The 13,576-nt window shown below is 41.6% G+C and overlaps 2 protein-coding genes across 2 annotated transcripts in view; one reads left to right on the top strand and one right to left on the bottom strand.

The window, feature by feature from the left end:
- Positions 1-3,656, bottom strand: part of LOC102772902 (cytochrome c oxidase assembly protein COX11, mitochondrial) — a 5,145-nt gene extending 1,489 nt beyond the window's left edge. The window contains exons 1-2 of the mRNA XM_006753166.2: positions 3,248-3,656; positions 313-468 (exon numbers count right to left, since the gene is read on the bottom strand). Of these exons, the coding sequence (XP_006753229.1) occupies positions 313-468; positions 3,248-3,610 (519 nt within the window). The 5' untranslated portion in view covers positions 3,611-3,656. The remainder of the gene's footprint in view (positions 1-312; positions 469-3,247) is intronic.
- Positions 3,612-13,576, top strand: part of STXBP4 (syntaxin binding protein 4) — a 122,560-nt gene continuing 112,595 nt past the window's right edge. The window contains exons 1-4 of the mRNA XM_006753167.2: positions 3,612-3,776; positions 9,268-9,343; positions 9,816-9,945; positions 12,477-12,609. Of these exons, the coding sequence (XP_006753230.1) occupies positions 9,875-9,945; positions 12,477-12,609 (204 nt within the window). The 5' untranslated portion in view covers positions 3,612-3,776; positions 9,268-9,343; positions 9,816-9,874. The remainder of the gene's footprint in view (positions 3,777-9,267; positions 9,344-9,815; positions 9,946-12,476; positions 12,610-13,576) is intronic.

The raw sequence follows: 13,576 nt of genomic DNA, 5'->3' as shown, positions 1-13,576 counted from the left end.
CTCACACAGCTCCTTCTTTCCCTTCTAAACCAGTCATATTATTTTTCCTATCCATCAGACCATAATACCTAATCTAAACTAAGAGGCAGCAAAATAGTGAATACTACCCATGAACACCTGATTTCCAAATTTTACTTGTATATATCAGTGAAGAACCAATGCTCTAATATGCATACTTAGTTATGGAGTCTGTCAACATTTTGAAATTAAATTTAGGTGTTTTCAAAATTGTGAAAGTTTTAAGTTTCACTGAATTTTTACACTGAAAAAAGTAATCTTTTAATACTTACAGGTATTTCTTTGATCACTTACATATATTTCTGTTTGCTGAGGTCTAAAGTTCCACTGGAGACTTGCGTGCACATCTGCATTAAAGGTGACTTTAATGATGCGATCCTTAACAGGCACCATGTTTTCAATCTGGTCTGATGAATGGCCTGCTGCTACTGATCCCCCAAGTCCAGTCGTCTAGAAAAAGAAGTGTTATATGTTACGTATTACTTTTAGGTGCTGACGATCTATTGGACAAAATCATAATTTTAAAAACCATTTAGCTTTAATAACACAATAGGAGCCAAGTTTATGTACTATCACTGACCATTTCCTATGAATGTGTCAAATGATTTAACCATTTTGGGGGTGGGGGGGGGGTCAAAGACCTAAATTTATTTAAGTCGTATTTTCTCAGTAATCACTCGGTTATGTGGCTTGGTCAAAAATGAGTCATTTGGAAGACAGAAGACTCTTCACTGATAATACAGCTCAGAATATTTAGCTTTTCAATAAGCATACTTTCCTTTATTCCTAGTATTTCATATCAACTATTATTAATAGAAATAAAATTTACCCACAATCCTGTCATTTTAGTAAAACTATTTAAATAATTCAATTTTCCTATCTGGTCCTTTTTCATATTATTAACTTTTATAGCACAGATTCATTGTAGCTTCACTTCTGTAATCTGCTTTTCTCAAGTACCACAAGTATTTTCCCATGTTGGTAAATGTTTTTGTAACTTCTGTAATTTTTGTGTAGTATAGCTTTTACAGATATCCATCAGTTAGAGAACTTGATCTCTTTGGCCACTGAATGAACTAATCATAAGACATCAGAATAATCTGTGTATGACACTTCTTCCCTATCTTTCTTGCCATTATTTCCTTTATCATCAAAGATGCTTTAAAAAAATATTCTTACTTCCAGGCTCATCATTCTTCTGATGCTTGAGGTTGCCAGAATTCTGGTCTCTGGATAATTAATCTCTTACTATACTAGGAAAAAAATACCAAATTTGAGGCTAGGGGAAGACTCCCAGCAAAATATAGTATTACTAACTCCCGCTTGTTACACCAGTCGGCTAGCTTCATTTGACTGCCATGCAAATTACATTATAACCCTAAAAGATGCATCAGAGGGCAAGCCTTTATCTTTGTGTAATATAGAAGTATATTCTTCTGCCCAAGAAGGCGATAATGCTTACATTTTAACACATGACTCCTTTTCCTGAAGAATTCGAAATCACTTGAATATAGATTCCTTCAGGCACTATTTCTGACTGGCAGTCTTCGAATATAGATTCTTTAAATTTATGTCTGATGATGAGAAAAAATAGAAAAGGGCACTGAGAAGAAAATATGCCCTGGTCTCCAGTCTAGTTCTGCCACTAACTGAATCCAAGAACTCAATACATCTTACTTTCTTTGGGCACATGTTGCAGACTCATAAAATGAGCTCACTGTATTAAGTGGTTTATATAAGCCCTTATTTTTGCCTCTAAAGTTCTGAGTCCAAAAGTGAGAGAGATACTCTGGTTGGAAATGTCACTATTTAACATCCAACTGTGATTTAAATTTAGGATAAATCACAACTGCTTTTACTTTTCTGCCCTGTGCTTGCACACATGCACACAAAATATCGCCATTCATTTCAGTTTGGGCCAGGATTTCTCAACCTTGGCACTAATGATGTTTGGGGTTGAATAATTCTCTTTTTTTGGTGGTGAGGTGGGGTTGTGTCTGTCCTGTTAGATGTTTAGCAGCATCCCTAACCTCTACCCACCAGATACGAGTAGCGCCCTCCTGCCAGGTTGTGGCAACCAAAAATGTCCTCAGACATTGCTAAATATTCCCTAAGGAATAAAATCAACTTGGTCTGTGGTGGTCCATTCTTGCTGTTTGGGGATTCAGGCTGGCTCTCGGCTGGCCTCTGCTGGAAACTAATTCACAATCTACACATCCTCCACAAATCAAGCGATGGCACTTTCCCACATAAATGCTGGTATCAGTTGGCTGAAAAAGTCCCCTTGACTTCTGTCTCGGTCATCACACAAAACAAAGGTAAGTTCCCCTCTGTAAGCTCAGGGGAAGTTAGCCAGGTATGAACAGAGGAAAAGATTCTGAGGAATCTTTAAAATATTACTAATGCCTGACCCCCGCTCCAAGACATTCTGATTTAACTGGTTTGGGATGTCACTGATCTGTCAGTTTTTTTTAAAAGCTCCGGGGTTACTCCAATGCCTAGCCCAGCCGGAGCAGCAAAAATTACTACTTTTAAGAACTATAGAGACCATATATGAATTGGGGGAAGTTGGCCTTGGCCAGTGGTTCTCAAACATTAGTTTGCATCAAAACCAGCTAGAGGACTTATTCACATACTGACGCCCAGGCTCCTGATTGAGTAGGTCAGGAGCCGGGCACAAGAATCTGCACTCAAGTTCCAAGGTGATGCTGGTCCTGCCGGTCCCGAGGACCACACTGGGAACGAGCAGGATGCGGATGAACACGGAGCCCAGGATAAGTACGTTAGTTACAAATTAGGGGGACGGGGCGCTTAAAGGCCTAATTCAGGTCTCTTTTGATGGATAAAAACCTACTCGCGGTGTAAGCACAAGTAACACGCAGACTCCCATCTCCAGGGTGAACCTGCGCACATCAACCGTGTGGCTGGCTCACCGAGTTAATGTGCAACATGCACCACATTTTTAAAAGCGGGCGCGTGCGCCAGCGGCCGGAGGGTAAAGCAGATGGCTGGATTCCGGGGTGCAGGCTGCGGACCTTTCGGGCGAGCTCAGAGATGAAGGAATTTCACTCTGCAGCAGGATCACTCTATTTGTAACTTGCCGCTCCGCCGCGAACTTCCTTGGTGACCTTGGCCCAGTCACCGCTTTGGGCCCGTTTCCTCTCTGGGTGATCATCTCGGACATCCCAACAGGTCACCGCCCAGTGGGGTGGGCAGCGGCGGCCCCTACCTGGCAATAGAGCCGATAGAGAGGCACGGCGGCATAGGACGCCCCCAGCATGCCCACGGCGGCCGCGGCCATGTACGTGAGGACGGTTCTGTTTCGCTGCCGCCATTCCTCGTCCTGCGCGCGCGCGTGCGGGTTCGTGCTCTTCGGCCGCCGCGCCGGCTGCACGGCCAGGTCTCGGGCCAGGTTCGGGCGCCTCCATGTTCCGAGGAGCCTCAGGCCCCTCTCAGCACCTCCCGTCCCACTCCTCTCCGGCCTGAGGCACTGCTCCACCCTCTCCGCGACGCTGGTCGGGGGCCCAAGGGGGCGCCAGCGCCAGCCGCAGAAAGCGACGCACCGCCATCCCGAGCGCCAGAGCCCTCCCATAGCGTCCGGAAAGGACGTCCGCCGGTCACGCACGAGGGAAGATCTCGCGAGACCTGCACTGTCTCGCGATACCAGAGTGGAGCCCGCCGCTGCCTTGGCTACCAGGCTGCTGGGGAGGCTACGCCCGGAGTCGCGCTACTACGGAGGCCGGGTTGCCAGGTTACGGGTAAGTTCGCGTTTTGCTTTAGGACTGTTCCTCCCACTTGGTTTCGCTCCGACTTATCTAACTCACTTTTAGGAAAACGCCTTACGCGCCTCCGCGTGCACCCGTCCTCACTCGGGGTGGTGTCCCCGGCCTTCCTAAACGGCATCAGTTTTGTCTCGACAGAGTGGCCCCCCACGGCCGCTGTCCCGCGGTCCTTTTACCTGGGATTCTCTGGCCGCCCGCCTGCTCTTTGCCGCGCGGGCCCCGGCGCTGGGGTCACCTGTCCTGGGACGCCTTCCTGGGGTGACGAACCACAGCCCCTCGAGCAATCACGTCATTTTCTCAGCCCCTGGGAATGGGCGTCCCCTGCCCCGACGCCCCCGAGCTAGGAGCCCAGCGACTTCACCGCTGGTGGAGCCGGAGGGACGCCGTCCATCCGAAGTTGGTGTAGAGTGGCCAGGATGCGAGGGTCATTTAAGGAAAGGAATGTTCATCTGGAAGGGAATGTTCATCTCGGAAATAGATGTTCGGGGATGCGATAGATTCTTCCGTTATCCCGCCGGACGGACTAGACAGCAGAGCCGGTGTTGCTGTAACGGCAGCATCTCTTAGAAACTATGTGAAGTCGCGGTGAAGAGCCCAGGTTCAGAGGTTCGGTCCGGATTCATCCCTGGGTCTGCAAGTCGGCCTGGTGTCCTAGGGCCAGTTATTGGACCCCAGACTTCGTGACTTTTTAGGAATCGTAATAGTGAGATTATGCGTGTAAAGTGATTTGCACAGTGCCTGAGTTATAGCAAAAAATTAGTAAATGTCGGGCTTCCTTTCTAATGACCAGAGCTGCCTGAGAAATGATTTTCAGTTATTCACTTACTTATTTCACTGTTCCCGTGGGCCAGACCCAGTTCAACCTACGAGGGCTACAACATAGAGAAAGTCAGGATCACTTCTGTTATACTCTTTTCTTCTAATGACTCAGGGGATGATCAATAACATACAATCTGTACAATGAAGACAACGGAATAAGATAATAATGTAATTTTATTATTTTTTCTTTCAAAGATAAACATTTTATTTTTTAGGAACTGCGTGCAACACATTTTCAAAGAGCCACATAAGAAAGCAAAAATGTCCCCTCATCCTGGAAATAAATTAGAAGGACATACAATTTCTTTTTAAAATCATGACGCTTGGGAGTTTAGCACCAGCATACAAAATAAACAGAAAAGGGGGAGGGACATTTACTATATATTTCAGATTTCTTTGGTTGGGGTTCTTCCCAGGTGGTATTAATATTTCTTCTTTTGATTCATATTACCAAAACAGTAAAAACCAGGAAAAATACATATAAACTTCATGGTTGCTGAAATTGGGAAGGTTGCTCTCTTGTCTTCTGTGCAGCCATTCCTGGAAAATTTTCTGAAAAAATTGGCTGACATTCTCTTTTTATATTTGTTTTGTAAAGAATAATCGTGCCAGGCCAGTGTGCCTCAATGGTTGAGCATCACCCTATGAACCAGGAGGTCGAGGTTCGATTCTAGTCAGGCTACATGCCCAGGTTACCGGCTCGATCCCCGGTAGGCAACTGACCTGTGATTCTCTCTCATCATTGATGTTTCTATCTCTTTCTCCCTCTCTCTCCCTCTCTGAAATCAATAAAAAATTTTTTTTTAAAAAAAGCCAATAAAATCCAAGCACCCTTTGACTCTTTTCTACTCTGGCACCAAAGTCTCAAGATTATGTGATTATACAAATTTATTTGTTTTGTTTTATGAGAATGTTTGAAAATCTTTTCATCTGTATCTCCCTTCGTTCTTACACCAGATTGACAGCTCTTTGGGGACGTGATCTGTCATATTGTAAATTTCTTACGGTGTAGACTCAAGCCCCATGCAAATGCTAATGTCACTGAAAGCAAGAGTACATTCCCTCCAACATCCTCTAGGCAACCTTTTCATGTAGCAACAGGTAGCAGTACATATAAATGTCAGTCATAGTGTCTTTGTCTAGGGTTTTATTATTTTGTTTTGTTTTGTAATTGCAACTGAAACTATTCCTTTCCAAGGTACAATAATCTTGATAGCAATAAAGTGGTGTTGGCTGCAGTTCTTGTGAGTCTGAGTCTGCTTGTGATAATGCATAAATAATTATGATAATGAATGCTACATAATGGATTCTGCCTGGAATGGAATGGGAGCACCTCAGGGCAAGACTAGTACAACCTTGTTCTGCAGGAAGTAGAGGTGTTTATTACAAAGGAACTTAAAGCATAAGGGGCTGGACTGAGATTTCAGACTTGGCACCTTTAATTTGTAATGTCATTGCTCAGCCGTAAATGATTAATCCTTGCGAACCCTTTCTAGCTAGTTATCTAGTTAGATATTAGATATGATCATGTCTAATTTTACATAGTAACTAAAATAGGATATTTTTATATAAATCATTTTGGGGGTGGGGGCTGAGAAATGGTGAAGGTTGAAAAGAAAGAAAAAAGAAATTTTGAGTCACACAATGTTTTCCAATTGTGTGTTATTGCTTTTCAGACTTTCTGAAGACTTACAGATTATAAAGATGTGTGATTTTAAAAATTTGGTTTCTAATTACTTTTTGGCATCTTAATGGCTAATATAAATTCAGGAAATTGCAATTTAAACCTTAGTATGTTAGTCACTGAGCTTTATTTTGTAACTGTCTATCTAATAAAGTTACTGGGTTCATTTGGCAATGTGAAATACCTAACAATTAATCGGGCATTACAAACAACTGTTTATTTGGCAGCTGTATATTACAAGATTTTTCCTGTACCTAAAGGAGAAAGAGTAATGCATTTGAATAAATAGTAAGAAGTAGTGAATTCCAGTTTGCTTGAGACAAGGCTGGATATTCACTGTTTCCCAATAAATTAAAGCACACTCGTGGCATGAAGCTGCCTTAGTAAGTCTTGATATCCTGGGTTCTTATTCTTGGAATCTTCCTTTAAGCCACATGTTTTCAGGGACTACTCCATGTAAAAGGCTTCAGGGGCTACGTTTATATGATTGATAGAGAAGATGAAATGAAAACAGAAATCATTCACCACTAACTTATATTAAGATCAGTGCCAGCTTCAAGGTTATATGCCCGTGCAGTTGCACAAGGACCTGCTTTTAAAAGGGCCGCTGGCTCAGTTGGGCCTGTATTTGGTTTAATGCTCTGCTGTCATGATCTTGAAATAATTTTTTTAACAGGGACTTGTATTTTCATTTTGTCCTGGCCCCAGGATACATATTATATTCCAAATGAACCAACTGACTGACGTTCTGATGTTCTGCTAAAGTGCAGTCAACCTAAAAGTAAGAGATAAGGAAAAAGGCCAACTAAGGTCTCCTGAGAATAGCCAGGTTGCATGAAATAAGATCAAGCGAAAATCCAAACTCCTTTCCACAACCCATTAGACCAGCCGTGGGCCCGCGGGCCACATCCGGCCCGTTTGAAATGAATAAAACTAAAAAAAAAAAAAAAAGACCGTACCCTTTTATGTAATGATGTTTACTTTGAATTTATATTAGTTCACACAAACACTCCATCCATGCTTTCGTTCCGTCCCTCCGATCCAGTTTAAGAACCCATAGTGGCCCTCGAGTCAGAAAGTTTGCCCACCCCTGCATTAGACCCTAGTTCATCTCGACCTGCCTACTTTTCTAATTTTATCTATGATCTATTTCTGTCTGCATTCACCAGACTCCATCCACACAACTCTTTTTATAAAAATGTATTTTTACTGATTTCAGAGAGGAAGGGAGAGGGAGAGAGAGATGGAAACAATGATGTGAGAGAATTATTGATCGGTTGCCTCCTGCACTCCCCACACCCGGAATCAAGTTTTCAACCCAGGCATGTGCCCTGATGGGGAATCGAACCAGGACCTCCTGATTCATCGGTTGATGCTCCACCAGTGAGCCACACCTCCTTCTATGCTGTAAATGTCCCAAATTTATTTTGCTGCCTTGAGGCCTTTTCTCTGCCTGGAGTACTTTGGCCCTCAGTTTTTCTTCTGGCTGATCTATTATTCGGATCTTGGCTGAGACACCACTCCCTGACCTAAATTAGCACTCCTCTTCCAGCCAAATTTGATTATACTGTCTTTTGGTATCTGAAAGTTTATTTTGCTCTTTCCTTCTGTTTTTTAATATTTTTTGATTTCAGAGAGGGAGTGAGAGGGAGAGAGAGATAGAAGCATCAATGATGAGAGAGAATCATTGATTGGCTGCCTCCTGCACACCCCCTACTGGGGATCGAGCCTGCAACCTGGGCATGTGCCCTTGACCAGAATTGAACCTGGGACCCTTCAGTCCCTAGGCCGACGCTCTATCTTTTCAGCCAAACTGGCTATGGCTGCCGGTTCCTTTTTTTTAATTGTTTTTCTCCCATCACGAGAGGGTAAATGCTGTAAAAACAGGGACCTTGGATTGTTCAGTATAATAACACAAGCCCTTAGCATGGTGCCGTGCATGACTGCTGAGTAAATGTCTGGTGGATGAGGGCGTGAGTGTGGCAAGCAGAAGGGAGTCAGAGAGTCTATGGAAACTTCCGAGAACAGTGAGCTGTGACTCTGACAAAGATCTCATGTTTCAAGAAATGTAGGACTCCTTTGAAGCCTTTCGGTATTTCCCACAGGAGTGGGCTGTGTTACAGGCAGAGCTATGTGTCCACCCGAGACAGATGAGCAGCATTCCTGACTGGATTCCTGAAAGGGAAAAAATGCATAAGTAGCTGGAAAATTGCCCCTGGGTACACAAGAAAGGAGATAGTAAAAGATCCCTCTGACCTTTTATATCTTTATTTTCTGAAACTTTAATGTCATTTTTAAAAAGATCAATTAAGTAAAGTCTACCCCAGGGAAGTGACTTATTCCTGATTTTTGTCAGTGTCCTTAAACAGCTGTAGGGTTATATAAATAGTTAATGCTCGCTTGAAGAATCTCTGATGTGATAAAGTGTACAAATTACCAGTTTGAGTTCCACTTCCACTGCCCTTTTTAACTGAAAATCCGATTTTTAAAAAAGTTAACTTAAGGTATCATTGATTTATAACAAACAACACATACTGAGGGTGAGATAATTTGCTAGGTTTTGACATGGGTATTCGTTTGGAAAACCATCACTATTGCCTGATATACCTATGAAGAAACGGGCTCAGAAAAGCCCAGCAGCTCAAATTGGAACCCAGGTGTATCTGAAACCAAGGTCCATATTCTGGGTTCTGCAGCCTGAATTCTAGCTGGGAAAACAACCAGTGACTGACTCTTATTTGGATGGGGAAAGTACGCAATCTCTGTGACCCTCATTTCTTTAATGAGAGGATTGTGCTAAAGGATCCTAAAATCTTTCATAGCTTCATTTGTATACTCCATTCTGTTTCTTATGAAGAGGTGGTAAATCTCTGTTCAAATATTTCTTAATTTAATGATACCACTGTTCTCTAATTTTTACAGTGGGTCTATGAGAGAGATCAAAATACTTTCTTCTTTTCACAGGAAAATTTGAAGAAGCTTGTGGAGTAATATGAGTCAGACTAATCTAGGATCTGCAGGAAGTCCCTCATGATAGTCGGTGAGACAACAGGAATTTCTATTTTCTTCAACAGTGTGTTGTGTCGTTATTTTGCAGACATTCTGACTATAAACTTCCTAGCCTTCTGCTCAGAAAAGACATTTCCCTCCGTCTTTTATTATTATGTGCTTTTTACGCTTACTAATGGTGGAAGCTATCGTAGTTACCTAAAGCTTCCCTGTATTCCTCACTTCTGTCAGCAGTGTAGCTTTCATATAGATGTAGATGTTATGATGATATAGGTATACCTCAATACCTTTATCTATGTCTCTATCTACAGTACTATCTTTACATTTCTCAGATACAATGAGCAATGACTAAAATGACATGGCCCAAAATATATAAAATTCATCTAACATCTACACACAGGCACATACTGTTTATGTGCCAAATGTATGTAATGTTTTTATGCAAAGTTATGGAGCAAATTTGACTGTTCTGAGACATGACACTTTGTTTTCTGCCTCCCCAGTCTTAGGAAAAGAAGAATTTATAGACTCTTCATCAGATTCTCATTTGCACGGCTGTTAAATGCAAGGCTACTGTGGTGAAACCATGAATAAAAATTCATCTGCTGCAGTACCATCCGGTCTACTTGAAAAGTAATTATTAAATTAAATTTAGTATGTTTTGAACTATCATAGTTTTAAATCTGTCAAATATTTGTGAGTGTCTGGTGGAAAGTGTTATACAGTTAACAACCTGTGGTCTAGGATAGCTGTAATGAGAAGTTGATCAGTAATCACCTTTTAGTGTAAATCAGTGTAAAGGGCAAATTCTGCATTCTCTTTTAGAATTATTTTTCGAGATTGCCTTATAGAATTGATCTAATTTTTGAATATCTAAAATATTTTATAATTTCAGTATAAAAAATAACGTAAGATTAACTTTTGCTGAGTAACAAACCATTGCATTAAAAATACAAGCTTTTATCCTTTGCCATGAGTTTGTGATTAATTCTTCTGGTCTACACCTAATGATGTCGGGTGGCCTAATTTACATGTTCTGGGGCCTAGCTGGGAAGGCTGGATGATGGATGCCTCTTTCCACCTGATCTCAGCTTCCAGGAGGCTAGTTCAGGCTTTTTTTCTTTCTTTTTGTTATTTCAGAGAGGAAGGGAGATAGAAACATCAATGATGAGAGGGAATCATTGATCGGCTGCCTCCTGCACACCCCTCACTGGGGATTGAGCCCACAACCTGGGCATGTGTCCTTGACCAGAATCAAACCCTGACCTCCTGGTTCATAGGTTGACGCTCAACCACTGTGCCACACCGGCTGGGCAGTTCAGGCTTTTTTATGTGGCAGTGGAATGGTCCCCAGGAGGAAGCACATGTGTTTGTCAAATGTCTATTTTCCTCACATTTGCTGGAGTATCATTGGCTGAAGCAATTTAAATAGTCAAGTCCAAATTCAAGGTATAGAGATGTAGAGTTTACTTTTTAATGGAAGGAGCGGTAGAGTCACTTTCCAAGAGGCCTGCAGACAGGGGTGGGAAGAATTGCCATTCTGCAGCATGTCACACCCACATAACAAGGCACATTCAGAGAAGGCTTGCTTTCATGCTGTCCTTCACTCTGCGGCCTCATTTCTCACCTAGATAACCATTTTTATTCTTGTGGGTTTTTTCAGTGCTTCTTTTTACATATACATATAAATATACATAAAGGTTATATATGTGTGTATATGTCCATGAACCACATAATTATATATATTTTTTCTCAAAGTGATTCATTCTTTACTAGGTTCCACTCTACATTAGACATCTGCTGTTGCTTACATGGTAAACAAGTGTGTACCAGCCTTTTGACTCAGGTTCACAGGTCTTCCCTGGAGAAGGGTGTCCGGCTAGTTAAACTCAGAGGGTCTTTCCCTGATGCTTCCTCCTCTGACCACTGGAAAGGTCCGGTCTCCAAGCGGCACCAGCCAGGCCTAGCTGCAGAGTGTGCACAGAGCTCCATGTCTTGGTGCTGAGCAGCTCAGCACAGAACTTTTTCCAACTACTTAGTGCAAATCAAGCCCACAAGAGAAAGTCAGTGCTCTGACCAGAGTGTTCTAAGATAACTTGGGGCGATACCTTTCCCAGAACATTAAGACACGCTCCTCTTTTCTGATGGCATTGCTCTTGTGTCTGATGGAAATCACAGCTGGAGCAGTGCTGTGTACCAGGAAAACACTTCTCCCAATTAAAAGGAGAAACTTTTTTTTGTAATTCAAATGGAGGTTATATTTCTTTTGTTTTAAATGGCTACTTTTAGCCAAAACCGGTTTGGCTCAGTGGATAGAGCGTCGGCCTGCGGACTGGAAGGTCCCAGGCTCGATTCCGGTCAAGGGCATGTACCTGGGTTGCAGGCACGTCCCCAGTGGGAGATGTGCAGGAGGCAGCTGATCGATGTCTCTCTCTCATCGATGTTTCTAGCTCTCTATCTCTCTCCCTTCCTCTCTGTAAAAAATCAATAAAATATATTTTAAAAAAAATAAAATAAATGGCCACTTTTACTTTAAAGTCACTTACCTAACTCATTAAAATATCTAGTATTGGAATTGTTCAATATTAAATAGTTTAAAAATCAATAAAAGCAAATCTTTTCTATCACCTTTAATACATTTTTGAAATTTATCTCTATTATATTTTTGAACTATTTTTGTTTGTTCTCCAAAGAAATAAGCATTATTGCTCCATTTTTTTTTAAAATATATTTTATTGATTTTTTACAGAGAGGAAGGGAGAGGGATAGAGAGTTAGAAACATCGATGAGAGAGAAACATCGATCAGCTGCCTCCTGCACATCTCCTACTGGGGATGTGCCCGCAACCCAGGTACATGCCCTTGACCGGAATCGAACCTGGGACCTTTCAGTACGCAGGCCGACGCTCTATCCACTGATCCAAACCGGTTTCGGCTATTGCTCTATTTTTTTAATGGTTTGGTTGTTTTGTAGAGAAAATGAAAATTACAGATAAGACAATCCATTTGATTGCTTTTGTTTCACCATACTTTTTAACATGTAGTTGCTAGAATGTACTGAGTACTTTGAGTTATCTAGATCCAAGAATTTGATTCAACAAGTAGTTTAAGGAGAACCTCCTAAGATCTCTTGTAACCTGTGAGTGCTAATTTACTTTATCTTAGGGATCCTGCCTTGCAGATGATTACCATTACCAAGGAAACAGGCCTCGGTCTGAAGATCCTCGGAGGAATTAACCGGAATGAAGGTCCCTTTGTGTATATTCAGGAAATCATTCCTGGCGGAGACTGTTATAAGGTAAAAATGAAAATTTAAAAAAGAAAACTTCACCAAAAAGAACAAAACCATTAGTAACAAGGTTTGTTTTCTGTCTCATCAGTCTAGTCTTAATATTAGCTGAATGTCCCCTGTGAACAAAGGAACTGGAAAATAGGCCTGTTAGCCTCAAGGAGCTTTGCCCTAAGAATGAATATGAAATAAAATGTGAAAATAACAGCCTTCAGGCTATCACTAACGGTTATAGATTTTTAATTTATGCTATTCAACTCTTATCCTATTTTTGGTAAGAGAAATTATATTTGAAGACGTGTTATTATCTCTTCACTGCTCGGAGTTCGGACTAATTTGGATCACTTAAGCTTGAAGTATATTCATTTATCCTATCCTAAATGTAAAACAAAATAAACACAAACACTCAGCAAATAAAATTCATTCATTTTAAATTTACTATAATTTTTGTTCAGCTTGTTAATTATATCACTAATTACTTGCTCACATGAGAAATTAGATTTAGAAGTAAGATGAGAGAATATCCTTTTTTAGGAATTAGAATGTCTTACTGTTCTCTTTAAGGCAGTAGTTCTCAACCTTCCTAATGCCGCGACCCTTTAATACAGTTCCTCATGTTGTGGTGATCCCCAATTTCATTGTTACAAATTGAACATAATTAACCCTTTACGGTCCAACGTCGAGGCTGACCTGACAGACCAGGCGCTAGGAGCAGGTCCAACGTCAAGTCTGAGGTTGACACCGCAAACCGGTTCAACATTCAATCCCGTCAATTAATTTGGACCAGACTGTTTGAATTCCAAAAATAAAATTGGACCACAAAGGGTTAAAGCATAGTGATTAATCACAAAAACAATATGTAATTCTATATGTGTTTTCCGATGGTCTTAGGTGACCCCTGTTGAAAGGGTTGTTCGACCCCCAAAGGGGTCGCTACCCACAGGTTGAGAACCGCTGCTTTAAGGTAAGAAATATG

The sequence above is a fragment of the Myotis davidii genome, unplaced genomic scaffold (assembly GCF_000327345.1).
Source record: "Myotis davidii unplaced genomic scaffold, ASM32734v1 scaffold771, whole genome shotgun sequence".
Lineage (NCBI taxonomy): Eukaryota > Metazoa > Chordata > Mammalia > Chiroptera > Vespertilionidae > Myotis > Myotis davidii.
The sequence above is the reverse complement of the archived record's forward strand: the minus strand, read 5'-3'. Positions and strand labels throughout refer to the sequence as shown.